This window comes from Apteryx mantelli, chromosome 18, assembly GCF_036417845.1.
Source record: "Apteryx mantelli isolate bAptMan1 chromosome 18, bAptMan1.hap1, whole genome shotgun sequence".
NCBI classification, from domain to species: Eukaryota; Metazoa; Chordata; class Aves; order Apterygiformes; family Apterygidae; genus Apteryx; species Apteryx mantelli.
Window position 1 is genome coordinate 18151474 of NC_089995.1, and position 14342 is coordinate 18165815.

The window sequence follows — 14342 nt, forward strand, 5'->3', positions numbered from 1 at the left end:
TGGGTTCCCTCTCCCTGGGTGCCCCCTGGTTTTGGGTGACCAGCGCTGCCCTTGCCCCCCCTGACCCCATTGGCCCCCCTGCTCCAGGGCACCTGGCCAGGCTTTGGCCACGCTTCCTTGGGGCTAAGGGAAAAGCGGGGTTAAAGGGGGAAGAGTGGAAAATCGTCTTTTGGGGGGTTTTTTTGGTGTGCAGGAAAAGGCCCCTTGAGCGCATCCCTGCACAGCCGCCTGCAGCAGCCCCCGGATGCCCCCATCCAGCACGAGCCCCTGAGCCCGGAGCAACAGAAGTGACAATAAGGAAGGTGGTTAAAAAAAAAAAAAGACCAAATTTTTATTTTTCTACTGGATCTGACAAATCCAGCCCCCCTGCAAGGGGCAGGTGCCTTCCCCTGCGGCGGTGCCCGAAGCCGCCCCGGCCCCCCTGCCCGGAGCCGGCACAGCCGCAGTTGGGGGGGGGGGGCACGGGGGGGCTTTTGCCGGGTGCCCCCATGGGACGCCCCGGCGCACAGCTGGGCCCTGCGTCCCCCCGCTCCAGCCCCTGCCCCCAGCCCTGGCGCTGGCCCCAGCCCCGGGAGGGGAGTATTTAAAAATACGACTTTTCATATATTTTATTTAAAAAATAAAAACACACAAAGGAAAAAAAAAAAGAAAAAAAAAAAAGAAAAAAGAAACCTCTTTGTGCAGTTTGGCTTAGTGCAAATGGGCGCGTTCCTGCAGGCACTTCCCGGAGCACCGCCCCCGGCAGGAGCGTTTTCTCCTCGGTTACAAAAATTAGAGAGAAACGACGATACAAAGAGTAAAAACCCCCCTCTGGGGTTTTGGGGCCGGGGGGGGGGGGGGGGGAGGCGCCCACCTCCGCCCTCGGCACCCCGGACGCCTGGGCCCCCGGCAGGGCAGGAGCAGCGGAGCCGGAGGACGAATCCCGGGTGCAGCTTATTCCAGCCGGGGCAGCGCTGGGGGGGGGGACTGGGGCCATCCGCAGCCCCCCCCCCGGGCGCCTCCTCAGGCCCCGGCCCCGGTGGGGACCCCCGCGGCGCCCCGGCGGAGAGGGGCCGTAGTGCCGGAAAGGGCGGGTGGAGAGAAAGTTAGCTTATTTTTTAAAGTGGGGGGGGGAAAAGGGGGGGGGAAAGCTCTGTGGTTTTGGGGGGGGGGGGGCTGTGTGCATAAAGCTTCCCGCAGGCGCGGGGCGGCCAGCTCCGGCACGCGGCCCCCCCACCGCCCACCCCTGCGCCCCCGGGCTCGTCCCGCCGTGCGGCGCCCGGGCACCGTTTCCTGAGTCCAGCGCGGGGCCGGGGGGGGCGGCCAGGGCATGGGGGGGGGTTGGAGGGGGCGCGAAGGCACCTGAAGTGCAAAATGTGCAAGAAGGAGGCCGGGCCGGGGGGGGGCCGCGGCGGGCGCCGGCGGCGCCTCAGTCGACGAAGCGCTGGCAGGCCTTCTTCCACCGGCACGCCGTGCACCACATGTCCCGGTTCTCCATGCCGTACACCTTGCGGCACTTCTTGGCGTCCCCGCGGGGCTTCCTGCGGACGCAAGGCCAGGAGGGTCGGGACGGGGCGGTCCGGCCCAGCAGCATCCCGGCGGGATGGGACGGGACGGGATGGGACGTCGCGCTGGGGACGGCAGCTCACCTGGTGGCAACGGGCGGCTTGGGCAACGCCGTGGTGGGCACCACGTGCGTCTTCGCCGCCGGCGCCTGGGGCACCGGCGGCCGCTTCTCCCCGACAGCAATGGGCCGGAGCGGAGCCGGGCAGCCCTGCGGGAGAGCTGACGTGAGCCCTGCGCCGGCGCCGGGGGCCCGGGAGGCTGCGGGGCGCCGCGGCGGCTCACCTGGTACGCGTGGTCGGTGTGGACGTGGCACAGGCTGGTGGGCGCCGACTGGCTCAGCTGGGGCGGCCGGGCCGGCTCGGGGCTGGCCAACGCCGGCGCGGGGCCCGGCGGCGCCTCCAGCACGGGGAAGGCCGGGGGCACCGAGGAGGTGGGCGACACGGGCGTCAGGCTGGAGAGCCCGTCCGTCAGCGAGTCCACGTTGACGTCCAGCTCCGTGTAGTAGAAGTCCTCCTCGCCGTCGCTCTGCTCCAGGTCGGCTTTCCGCCTGCGGGGCACAGCGGGGTCGGCGCTTCCCGCCGGCAGGGGGGGACCCGGGGACGGGGCTGCCTGCCCCCCTCCAGCCCCACCGCGCACCCGGCACGAGCTTCTCCCGGGGATGGGAGAAAGATGCTCAAGGATCAGCCCCGGAGCCAAGCGTGCGGGAAACGAAGCACGCGTGGGGGCCGGGGGGCGAAGCGGCCCCGGCGCCGGACCCAGGCCGGCCGCAGGGGCGCCGGGGAGCCCCAGCCCCGCGCTTACCCAAGGTGCACGGTCCGGATGTGCTTCTGCATCCCTGAGGAGCTGCTGAGGACTTTGCCGCAGCTCTTCCACAAGCACTTGAACATCACCTTGGTGGAGTTCTGCACGGGAGAGGAGTCAGGCCGGCAGCCCCGGACAGCCTGGGGCCCATCCCCATCCCCCTGCCTCTCCCCATCTTCAGCCCTGTCCCCTTCCCCATCCCCATCTCAATCCCTGTTCCTGTCCCCACCGCCAACCTTGTCCCCATCCCCATCCCAACTCTAACACCTCTCCCCATCCCTATTCCCACCCCACCTCACTCCCCATTCCTGTCCCCATCACCACTCTAATCCCTGTCCCCATCTCTGTTCCCATTCCCATCCTCATCCCCGTTCCTGTCCCCAACCCTATCCCAACCCTGTCCCCATCCCTGTTCCCATCTCAACCCTGTCCCTGTCCCAGGTCCCATCCCAACCCTGTCCCCGTCCCATCTCCAGTCCATTTCCCATCCCTGTCCCAGTTCCCATCCCTGTCCTCATCCTAGTTCCTATCTCAACCCCATCCCCGTCCCTGTCCCAGTTCCCATCCCAACCCTGTCCCCATCCTCATCTCCAACCCAACACCAACCCATCCCCAGCCCAGTTCCCAGCCCCAGCCCAACCCTGTCCCAGTCCCCATCCCCATAACAACTCCATCTCCATCCTTGTCCCCATCCCCATCTCCAACCCAACGCCATCCCATCCCCATTCCAGTTCCCATCCCTGTCCCAATGCCCATCCCCATAACAACCCCATCTCCATCCCTGTCCCCACCCCAGTTCCCATCCCCATCTCAACCCTGTCCCCATCCCCAACCCAACTCCATCCTGTCCCCATTCCAGTTCCTGTCCTCGTCCCCATCCCCATCCTGACCTCATCCCCATCCCAACCCCGTCCCGTCCCGGGCTCACCTTCCTCTTCCTGGGGATGGGGTCCCCGAAGACGAAGTGGGTGCCGTCGGGCTCCTCTCCCGGCGGGGGGGCGGGCAGGCGGCCGGCGGCAGCGGCGGCGGGGGGCAGCGGGGGCGACGGGGTGGAGGGGCTGGAGCGGTCGCTGGCCGGGTCCCAGCTCCAGTCGCCGCTCGTGTTGCTGCTGCTGCTGCAGCTGGAGGACATGGCGGGCGCCTCCTTCCAGGCCTCGGCGCCGGGCTCTGCCGCGCGGCACGGCGGCGGGTCAGCGCGGGGGCCGGGCCATCGTGCCGCGCGCCGCCGCCGCCGCCGCGGGGGGGCCTTACCTGCGCCGGGGGGGCCCGGCGGGGGGCCCAGCACCAGCGGGCTGCTGGAGAGGCTGGTGAGCACCGCCGCCGCCATCACCTCGTCCAGGCCCGCCTGGCCCGAGAGCTTCCTGCGGGGGGGGGGGGGGGAACAGCGGTCAGGGGGGGTCCCGCCGCCCCCCCTCCCCCGGCCACCCAACCCGGGGCAGCCGGGACCCCCCCCCCCCCCCCAAACCTGCCCGCGGCCACCGCCCCGGGGCTGCGCCGAGAGGGGCCACGGGGCCGAAGGGGGTGACGCCGAGCAGCCCGCCGAGGCGGAGGAAGGCTTCTCCTCCTCCTCCTCCTCCCTGCCTGCTGGGCTACACTGCAAGGGGAGGAAGGCTTCTTCTCCTCCTCCTCCTCACTGCCCATTGGGCTACACCGCGAGGGGAGGAAGGCTTCTCCTCCTCCTCCTCCTCACTGCCCACCAGGCTACACCGCGAGGGGAGGAAGGCTTCCCCTCCTCCTCCTTGCTGCCCGCCAGGCTGCATCGGAGAGGGGAGGAAGGCTTCGCCTCCTCCTCCTCGCTGCCCTGGCGGCTCTGCGGGCGCAGCGTGCTCCACGCGCCGGCTGGTGGGGCTCACCCCACGCCCCGCTGTGGGGGGGGAGCAGCCGTTTTGGGGAGGCCCTGGGCCCCCTCCGCCGCTCCAGCCCCCGACCGCTGCCCCCCCCCCCCCCCGCTGCTTCTTCCCGTTATTTAAGTGAATAATCCGCAAAAATGAACGTTCGCCCTTAAAGCGGGGCGCCCGAGGCACGGCCGCGGCGGGCAGCTGAGGAGCAGCCGGCGGAGGAAGAGCAGGGCCGCGCCAGCCCCTTCCTCCCGCTCCGCCTCCCGCCCCGGCCGAGGACGACGGTGCCGCGGCGGCTGCTCCGGGCTCTGGGCTTGGCCCTTCCCGCGGCGGCCGAGCCACTCTGCGCAGGACCGGGCAGCGGCGCAAACCGGCCGGTCCCAGGCAGGGAAAGGGGGCGGCCGGAAAACCGGGGCGTCCGGCGGCATCCGGCCGAGCGCGCCGGCAAGGCGAGGAAGAAGAGGCCGGAGCAGCGTGCGGCCACCCTGCGCCCAGCACCCCGGGGTGCCGCGCGGACCCGGCTGCCGGGCCGGAAAAACCACGGATGGGCGGCAGGAGCGGCCGGCGCCGCTGCTCACGGCTCGAGCGAGCCCCGGACGGGAGCCGGCAGCGGCGCGTGCATCCTGCCGCCGGGCGCCGGCGCAGCGCGGCTTCCCTCCGCTCAGGCTAAACAACTTCCTGAAGTGGAAAAAGAAAAAAAAACAATAAAATAAAAAAAAAGAAAGAAAGAAAGAAAGAAAAAAAAGAGGGAGGTCAGGAGCAGCAGAAGCCATTTTGCAAGCGCGGCCCAAACCTGCGGCCCGCAAGCGCCGTCTCTGCTTCTCCAGGAAGGAAACGCGCCCGGCACGTGCCCGAACGGTGCCGCGCAGCACCGCGGTCCAGCCGGGAGCCCGCGCGCGGCCGGCGGCGCTTCCCACGGCCGGGGGGGATTCACCGGCCCCGGCCCCGATCCCGCGGGGTAACGCGGCGCCCCGAGCCCAGCGGAGCAGGGGAGTGCCGGGTGCCGAGCGTGCCGGGGATTTCTCGGGGCGCTCGAGAGCTCTCTCGAAGCCAGAGCTGCCCACGCGTGCGAAAAGGCACGGAAAGGGCAAAAAACGGGATTTTTGGCAGCGAGGAGGCTCTCCCGCGCCGCGGTGCCTTTACCTCCCGCCTCTGCGCGGCCGGGCTGCCTGCGGAAAGGCCTCCGCGCTGCCGGGGGGGGGGTTATTAAAAAAAGAATAAACGAGAGAATTAAAAAAAAAAAACCCACCCTAAGCAAACAAGACTCTTCCGACGCGCTTGGGGCAAAACGAGCGCGCTGATTTTAACAGCTTAACGAAGGGCAGAACAACGCGGCGATCGATCCGGGGTCACCGCTGCGGCCGAACCGGCACAGCGCCGCGTTCGGATCGGCGCGGCGGGTCCCCAACGGAGCGCGGCCCGGGGGCGACGCCGGGCGGGAAGGCGGCGGATCCGGGCACGATTTCCCAAGCGTCGGGAGCAAGGAGCCGGCGGGCGGCAGGAGCGTCCGCCCCGGAGCCAGCCCGTCCCCGGGAACGTCACCGGCCGCGGGAGCGCGGCGCTCGGGGCCGCCGTTAAGGAAGCGCGGCCGCAGCGGTGGGCTCCCGCCCGGAGGCGATCCCAGGCGTCCTCCTTAAGCCTCACCGCCGCAGCCGCTCGCGGCCTCCCGCTTCCTTCCCGGGGGCCGGGCGCAGGGATGGAAAAAAAGCCCCTTGCTTTTACGGGGGGGGGCGCAGACCGGACCAGCCTGCCGGTGGGTTTTTCCACGGCGGCGCTCGGCCCCGCTGGCAGCCACACGCTGCGCCGCTCTCCGACTAAATCCAGCCGGGAAGGTGGGCCGGCCAGCGGGGCCGCACAGCTGCCACGGAGCATGCGGCCTCCCGGCCTCTCCCGCCCCCTCTCCCGGCACCGCTGCTTTCCGGACTGGTTTCAGCGCTTGGAAGCCGCTTCGCCGGCTCCGGAGACGCTCGCCGGCTCTCCCGGACCGTGAGGCGGCGGCTGGCTCCGGTTGCACCCACCCGGCACCAAGAAACCCCTGCGCCGAGCACCCCGCGGGGTAGAAACCTCCGGCTTTTCCCACCGGTGGGGGAGAGGAGCCGATCAGCTGTTTGCTGCCCGTCAGAGCAGCCAGGAGGGATGCGGGAGCCGGCGGCAGCCCTGGAGCATCCGCCACGGAGGGATTGTGCCAGGCGGCCAGGGCAGCTCCAGCAGGGCCGCTTGCACGGGACTGCTGGCCGCAGCCAGAGAGCCCGGCGCTCCAGACAAGCGTCCAAAGTCCTCCTCTTTCACCCAGAAAAGGGAAAACAGAAAACGTGCATTTATCCGAGCAGGACAAGAAGGAGAGGAGGGATCGGGGCTGCCGCGGCTAAGCGTGCACCGGGAAAGATCCCCACGCCGCCGGCGCCCAGGGATCCCCCGCGAGGCGGTGCCGCCGTGACTGCCAGCAGGGCAGCCTCCAGCCGGGGTTATTTTTATCCCGGGGGCTCCCGAGCACGGAGCACCGCAGAGCTGGAGCCGGGCGGCACGTCAGCCCGCTGCGTGCCTGCCAGCGGAGCAGAGCCGAGCGGAGCGGAGCCGGGCGGCCCCTGCGCAAGCCCACGCGCCGCGCCGGGCTCGTGTTTCCCGGCGGAGAGCAGCTGCCGTCGGCACGCGGCGCAGCGGGAGCCGCGCCAGGGCCGCGAACGCGGGGCGGCTCCGTCCGACGCAGCCGCGAGCCGTCGCCCCTCGCCAGTCCCGGAGAGCCGCGTGTCCAGCTCGAAGGCGCTCGGAGCTGGCAGCACAAGCTCTGGCCCGGTTCAGCCCGCGGCTCCGGGAGCAGAGCAAGAGGAGCTACACGGACCCGCAGCTCTGCCCCAGCCACGGCGAAGCCCCCGCGCGCCCGTCCGCCCGCCGCCGCCGTCCTACCTCTGCCGGGGCACGGGGATGTAAGCCGAGTGCAGCGCCAGGCACTGCTCCAAGCCGGCGTCCAGCACCCGCAGCATTGTCTTGGGGTCGGCGGCCGCCAGGCGCCCCAGCGCTGCGGCAGGGAAGCGCGGCAGCTCCTCCGCCGTCCGGCCGTCGAGCAGCAGCGGGTCCGCCAGGCGCCGCAGCCACCCGTCGGCGGCCTCGGCCTCGGCTGGCAGCTCCCGGCCGGCGCAGGGCAGCGGGCTCTGCGGGAGAGAGGGAGCGGGCGGCGCTCAGCGGGGTGCTCGCCCGGGCGGAGCGGCCCTGGAGAGCCCCGGCTGCACCCTGAAAGCGGCATGGCGGGGGCGGCAGCTCGCCCTGCTCTCCGCGGGCGCTCGGGGCTCCCCGCTCCGGCGCCTCCCGGCCCGGCGCTCCTTGCTGTCCCCGAGGGCCGGCGCGGGAGCAGCCTCGGCTTTACCCCCCGCAAACGCGGCGGCTGCAGACCCGGCCGCCTTGCCGGACCCAGCGGACGTCGCCGCTAGAGCTCGTTTGGTCCGGGGCGCTAACGAGCGCTCGCAGGGCCGCTGCCGGGCTGCTGCGAGCCCACGGCAGCTCCGGGCTCGCCTGCATCCAGCTCCCCGGGGCGGCCGGAGCCCGGCATGGAGCCGGCCGCCCGCGCCCCTCGGCGGCGCTGAGCCCCGACGCGCTCTCGGCGCACGTCACGCGGGCCGGGCCGGGCCGCGGCGAGGCCGGGAGGAGCGAGCGGACGGCGGCCAAACAGCCGCCCGAGCCCGAAAGCCGCCGGCCCCGGGCACCCGCAGCGGCGGCGGAGCGAGCGGGCAGCAGCTGGCGGCGTCCGGCAGGGCTGCTCCGAGGCCACCGCGTCTGCCGGCCGTGCATCAGCGCCGAGTGGATCCCTCCTGGGTGGATCCCAGACAGATCACGCGGGGCGGCGGCTGGATCCAGCGGGAATCTCCCTCGCGCTTTGCGGAGGGGAGCGGACTCAGCACCCTGCTAAAGGGCTGCTCCAAGGCGGCAGCACCCAGTGGCTCCCTCTGCGGGCAGATCCCCCAGGAATGCACCTGGGATCCAGCGGGATCCCCCTAGAGTTTTGCAGAGCGGGGAGCAGACTTGGTGCCTTCCTGCTGGGCTAACTTGAGACAGCAGCACCCGCTGGCCGAGTGCCAGCACTGACTGGATCCCTCTGCAGGCAGATTCCAGGTGATCCCCTAGGGCTGGGCTGGGATCCAGCAGGGATCCCCCAGGAGATCTGCAGAGCGGGGAGCAGACCTTCCCGCAGGGCTGCTCTGAGCCAGCAGTGCTTGCTGGCCAAGCATCATCACCGAGTGGATCCCTCTCCAAGCAGATCCTGGGCAGATCACCCAGGGCTTGGATCCATCAGGGATCTCCCTTGAGCTCTGCAAAGCGAGGAGCAGACGTGGCATTTTCCTTTAGACTGCTCCAAGACAGCAGTGTCCATTGGCTGACTGTCAGCACCAAATGGATTCCTCTCCAGGTAGATTCTCGGGAGATTGCCCAGGGCTGGGATCCAATAGGGATCCCTCTAGAGCTTTGCAGAGTGGAGAGCAGACTGGGCTGCTGCAAGAGACCAGTGTCTGCTGGCCAAGCACGAGCACCGAGTGGATCCCTCTCCAGGTAGATCTTAAGCAGATCCCCCAGAGTTGGGCTGGGATCCAGCAAGGATCCCCTAAGCCTTGCAGAACAGAAAGCAGATTGCATTGCTCTGAGACAGCAGCACTCACTCCCCACATGTCAGCTCCAAGCAGATCCCTCTCCAGGAAGATCCAAAGCAGGTCTCTTGGGGCTGGGATCCAGCAGGGATCCCCCTAGAGCTTTGCAGAGCCAAGAACAGACTGGGGTGCTTGGAGACAGCAGTGTCCGCTGGCTGGCTGCCAGCACTGGGTGGATCCCTCTCTGGGCAGATCCCAGGCAGATCCCCAGAGCTGGGCTGGGATCCAGCAGGGATTGCCCAAGAGCTCTGCAGAGTCAGGAGCAGGCTGGACTGCTCCAAGAGCAGCGCCTGCTGGCTGGGTGTCACCACCGAGTGGGTCCCTCTCCAGGAAGATCCCCGGCAGATCCCCAGGGCTGAGCTGGGAAGCAGCAAGGATCCCCCAGGCTTTGCGGAATGGAGAGCAGACTGGGTGGCTGAGACAGCAGGGCTCGCTGCACGTGTGGTCAGCGCTGAGTGGATCCTCCTTCAGGCAGATCCAAAGCAGATCCCTTGGGGCCGGGCTGGGATCCAGCAGGGATCCTGCCAACGCTTTAGAGCCGAGAGCAAACCGGGCTGCTCTGAGGCAGCAGCGTCCGCTGGCTGGCAGTCAGCACTGAGCAGATCCCAAGCAGATCCCCAGAGCTGGGCTGGGATCCAGCAGGGATCCCCTCAGGCGTGCCGAACGGAAAGCAGCCCGGGTCGCCGCGAGACAGCTGGGCTCGCCGCACAGGCGTCACCCCTGCGTGGATCCCCCCGGAGGCAGATCCCCAGCAGATTCCCCCCCCCCCCGGGGCCGGGATCCAGAGGGGATCCCGCCAGCGGACCGGGCTGCCGGGAGGCAGCGGCGCTCGCTGCCCACGTGCCGGCGCCGAGCGGATCCCTCGGCGGGCGGATCCTCGGCAAGATCCCGCCTCTCCCCCCCCCCCTCCACACACACCCCGGGGCACCGGATCCCGCCGGAGCCCGCGGCGGGGGCGGGCACGGCGCGGGGGGCGGACCGGGGCCCTCCCCCGCCGCCCGCCCCTCCGGCCCGGCCCGGCCCGGCCCGGCCCGGCGCGCCCCAACCCGCGCCGGGGAACCGGGGGGGGGGGGGTCACGGGGGGGGGGGACACCGGGACCCCCCGCCCCGCCCCGCCGCCCCCCCGGCGCCGCTTCGCTGCAAAGTTTCGTCCCCGCACTTGCCCCGCGAGGCGCCATCTTAGCGGCGGGGAAACTTTCCGGCGGGCCTCGGCCGGCGCCGCTGTCAGCTGTCACCGGCCCCCCCCCGCCGCCGGTGCCCCGGTACCTTCGGGGCCTTGCGGGCGCCGCCGGGCTCGGCCGCCGCCGCCGCCGCCGCCACCGCCGCCGGGTCCTCGCGGCCGCGGCGCCGCCGCCGCCGCGCGTCCTCCACCAGCACCGTGTAGACGGCGTTGGCGCCCGGCTTGCCGGCGGGCAGCACCACGCCGCCGCCGCCGCCGCCGCCCCGCCCCGCCGGGCCGCAGTCGGGGCAGCCGGTGAGACCGGGCGGCGGCGAGCCCTCGCGGTGCGCCGGCGCGGCGCGCTTGGGCAGGCGTTTGGGCTCCATGCGGGGCGGCGGCGGGCGGCGGGCGGGGGCCGGGGCCGGGGGCCGGGGCCCGGCTGTGGGCTGCGCTGCGCCGCGCTGCCCGGTGTCGGCGGCGCGGGCCGGGCCACGCCCCCCCCGCCGCCGCCGCGGCCGCCGCCGCCACCGCCCCCGCGCGCCCGGGGAGGAGGAGGGGGAGGAGGAGGAGGAGGAGGAGGGCGGGGGGGGGGGCGCGCGCCCGCCGCCGCCGCCCCTCGCCTATTGGCCGCCGCGCGGTATCAACATTCCGAAATGGAACGCGGCCCGCCGCCGCCGCCGCCGCCCATTGGCCCCGCCGCGCTGCCAATCGCGGCGCGCCGCCACGCCCCCGCCGCCGCGCCACGCCCCCCCGCCGCGCCCCGGCCTGGGGGACCGGCACCGCCGCCGCCGCCGCCGCGGCCATCTTCGCGCCGCCGCCCCCCCCCCCCCCACACACACCGGGCCGCCGCCGCCCCCCGGCCCCGCTCCCGCTCCCGCCGCCTCCCGCCGCCGCGCCCCGGCCCCTCGGCCGGCACCGGCCCGCCGAAAAGTCCCCGCCCCTTCCCCGTCCCTCCCCCCCAAAGTTACTGCTCCGCCGTAAGTTACGGAGAGCCCGGAATGTTACGGCCCCCCCTCGGTGTAGGGCCCCGGGAAAGGCGCACGGCTGCCCCGGAAGCCAAGGGTCTCCGCCAAGAGCTCAAACGCTCCCTCAAAAGTTATAAGGCTCCCCGCGAAGGTGTGGGGCCCGCCACGCTTGGGAGATCCCTGCAAAAGCTATAGCCCCCCCATACGTTGTAGCCCCCCCCCCAGTGTTATAGGGGTCCTCCTATGTTATAGGGCCCCCCCAAAAAAAATTTTCAGGGCTCCCCCCAAAAGTTTTAGGCTACCCCTAAAGCTACAGGGCTCCCCATACTCATAGGACCCTACAAGAGTTACAGGGCCCCCTATACGTTATAGGCCCCCCCCAGTGTTACAGGGCTCCCCGTAAGTGATAGGGCCCCCCCAAAAGTTGCAAGGCTCCCTCAAAAGTTATTAAGGCTTCCCCTAAAGCTATCAGTCCCCCCAGTACTTATAGGTCCTTACAAAAGTTATAGGGCCCCCCAAAAAGTTACAGGGCTCCCCTCAAAAATGTAGGTTCCCTCAAAACTTACAGGGCTCCCCAAAAGTGAAAAGGCTCCTCCTAAAGCCACGTACTTGCAAGGCCCTATAAAAGTTATAGGACCCCCTATAAGTTATAGGGTCCCCCAAATATTACAGGGCTCTCCCCAAAGTTACAGGGCCCCTGGAAAAGTTATAGGGCCCCCTAATATTTATAGGGCTCCCTCAAACATTATAGGGATTGCCCTTGAGTTATAGCCCCCCCATAAGTTATAAGGCTCCTCCAAAAGTTATAGGGTGCCCCCTAAAGCTATAGGACTTCCCCCATACTGACAGAGCCCTAAAAAAGGTATGGGGCCTCCCCATAAGTTACAGGGCCCCCCAAAGTCATAGTTCTTCCCCCAAAGTTATAGGGCCCCCCCAAAAAAGTTATCAGCCCCCTGGAAAAGTTATAGGGTCCCCCAAAACTTATAATGCTTCCCCTATATGCTAGAGGCACTTGTCCATAAGTTATAGCGCTCCAAAAGTTGCAAGGCTCCCCCAAAAGTTACAGGACTCCCCGAAAGTTATAAGGCTGCCCCTAAAGTTAGGGGCTCCCCCCAAAGTTATAGGGCCCCCAAACTTACAGCCCCCTACAAAAGTTATTGCCTCCCCAACAGTTAAAGGGCTCCAAAAGCTGTAGCCCCCCCCCAAAAAAAAAGTATTAGGACTCCCCAAAAGTAAAAGCCTCCCCCAAGTGCCAGGGGGAGCCTGGGGGGCACAGGTGACACGGGGGGGCTGCTGTGGGGCTGGGCACAGCTGGCAGCACCCTGCCCCCCGGCGCAGGGGGGCAGCGAGGGCCCCCCCAGGGCCACCCCCCCCTCATTTTTGCCCTCCTGCCAGGAAAAAGCCTGCCCCCCCCCCCCACCCCGCCCCGGTGCCCGCGGGCCCCATTCCGCCGCGGCCGGTCATCGCCGACGGCGGCTCGCAGCGTGCCGGAGCCCGTCCACACTGGCACGGTGCCGGCACAGCCCGCGGCAGGGATATCCACAGAGCGGGACAGAAGCGGCTCCACGGAACCGCTGGCGTGCCGGGAGGCATCCACCCTCTGGCCACTGCCCCGTCCCCAGCCAGGCCGCGGCTGCCTCCTCTCCCGGCGGAATTAGGTGGGGATACGGGACGGTGGCGGATACCGAGGGCGCAGAGAAGGGAGGCAGGGTCCGTCCCCTGGAGCCCGTGTCCTGGCGTGTCCCAGAGCTGCCGGGCGCGGGAGAGGGGCACCAAGGCGGATCGATACGGCGCTAGCCTGCAAAGCGTCCCGCCGCCCGCACGCCGAGCTGGACCGCGCCGGCACCGCCGCGTCGGTCACCCGGAGGTTAGGGGCAGCCTCCGAGGGACGTTAACCCCCGTACTCCGAGACGTGCAGGGAAAAAGGGGGGGGGGGAATAAAAGCTCCGTCTAGCGGGAGCCGTCCACAGTCCGGCTGCAGTGGGAAACCCCACGTTCAAGGACGGCGGCCGTGCCGGGGGCTCCGTCCCCAGGTCTGACCCTGCAGCACTACGGTCTACGAGTCCTTTCCCGCGAAGGCCGGGGGAGCTGGAGCCGGCCTTGCCTCGTGGGGTGTTTTGCCACTTTTTCCCCCCTTTCCTTTTGCCGATGCTTTGCAGGAAGGCATTTCCAGTAGCTCCATCGTGCTTGCGGGAGAAGGGCAGGGAGCGCCCGGCCCTGGCCTGGGCAGCAGGTACCTGACGTCGATGCAGCCTGGTGTTTCTCGTGCCGCCGCGGAGCAGAGCTGTTTGGCCCTATAACTGCTCGTGGCATTAACTCAGCAGACGTTTCTTAAGAACGACAAGACAATAAAGCATGCCGTGGCTGCGAGGGTGCTGGTGCTGAGCCCCGGATAGGGGCTTTGCCGCGGTCCTGAGCCCCGAGGCCTCGCCTACCTGCCGCGGTGCTGGTCCCGAACGGTTGTTCCCAAATAACGGCCCAGGGAGCTGTTTCCTTCTCCCCTTCCCCTCCGGCGCAGGTATTTGCTGAGCGCACACAGCTCTGTCTGTCCATCCCCCCCGTGCTGTCACCCTGCCAGCGCCAGGCGCCTGAGTCGCATCCTGTCATCTGACCCTCGGCTGCCCAAAAGACGTTCCCAGCACCCGCGTTCCTGCAGGACCTAGGGACACCCTGCAATCGGGGCCGGTCGGTCCCACGGTGCAGGACACAGCGGTGCCGCAGCCGCCGGGCGGGAGCAAAGGGCACCGGCATGGGGGCAGCCCGGCCCCGGTGCAGCCTAAAATCTAGGACAGGGGCCGAGCAGCTCCATGGCTGGGGACATCAGCGTTTCCGTACGTGGGTCCCGGGACCAGTGGCCCTGCAGAGCCACCTGCCCGGGCGTCCCCCGCCGTCCTCGTCCTTGGCGGGATGATGCCACCGGTTGTGCCCTGCTGCCAGGGTGGCTGCAGGTGTCACCCCAGTCCTGCTGGGCAGATGGGACGGAGCAGCAGGGGCTGAGCCCGGAGCCCCTGGGAAACGGGGAACCGTCTGTGGGAGTGCTGCGGGAAAAACAGGAGGAGGAGGAGGAGTGTGGATGGAGCAGCCTTCGTCCCTGGTGCAACCCTGCCACCAGCCACGGAGGAGTCAGGGCTCTGCGCGCTCCGGGCTCTCCAGCCCCATCTCTTTTGGTCCCTCTCCACCTCGATGTCCCCCTGCCTCAGCGTCCCGCCGACGGGCCGTATCTCCAGCCGCCGGCGCCCGTCCCGCCGTGCAGACGGCTGCGCCGGGGCGGCCCCGTCCACGCGCGGAGCCACGTGCGCCCGCGGCGGGCGGCTCACGTGCCCTGCGGCCGCGGCCTTTGCCGTTCAGCCTGGCGCGCGGCCGTGCACCATCCGCGCTCCCCGGGGCCGCCAGCCCCGGC

At 69.6% G+C, this 14342-nt stretch overlaps 1 protein-coding gene across 1 annotated transcript; it reads right to left on the reverse strand.

Moving 5' to 3' along the window:
* Positions 1-1325: 1325 nt before the first annotated feature.
* On the reverse strand, positions 1326-10378 carry SLC2A4RG (SLC2A4 regulator). Its single transcript, XM_067307924.1, has 8 exons — positions 10085-10378; positions 7089-7333; positions 3598-3707; positions 3275-3513; positions 2347-2447; positions 1828-2092; positions 1629-1753; positions 1326-1520 (listed from the first exon to the last, which is right to left on the reverse strand). Exons 1-8 carry the CDS (start codon positions 10361-10363, stop codon positions 1409-1411), a joined length of 1476 nt encoding a protein of 491 aa, XP_067164025.1. The 5' UTR covers positions 10364-10378; the 3' UTR covers positions 1326-1408.
* Positions 10379-14342: the final 3964 nt, after the last annotated feature.

Excerpts from the sequence above, each read along its gene's own strand:
- SLC2A4RG (XM_067307924.1), bottom strand. The coding sequence starts at position 10,363 with ATGGAGCCCAAACGCCTGCCCAAGCGCGCCGCGCCGGCGCACCGCGAG. Across the intron at positions 3,708-7,088 it reads ATCCCCGTGCCCCGGCAGAG|GAAGCTCTCGGGCCAGGCGG; the intron begins GTAGGACGGCGG and ends CCCCCCCCGCAG. Across the intron at positions 2,093-2,346 it reads ATCCGGACCGTGCACCTTGG|GCGGAAAGCCGACCTGGAGC; the intron begins GTAAGCGCGGGG and ends TGTGCCCCGCAG.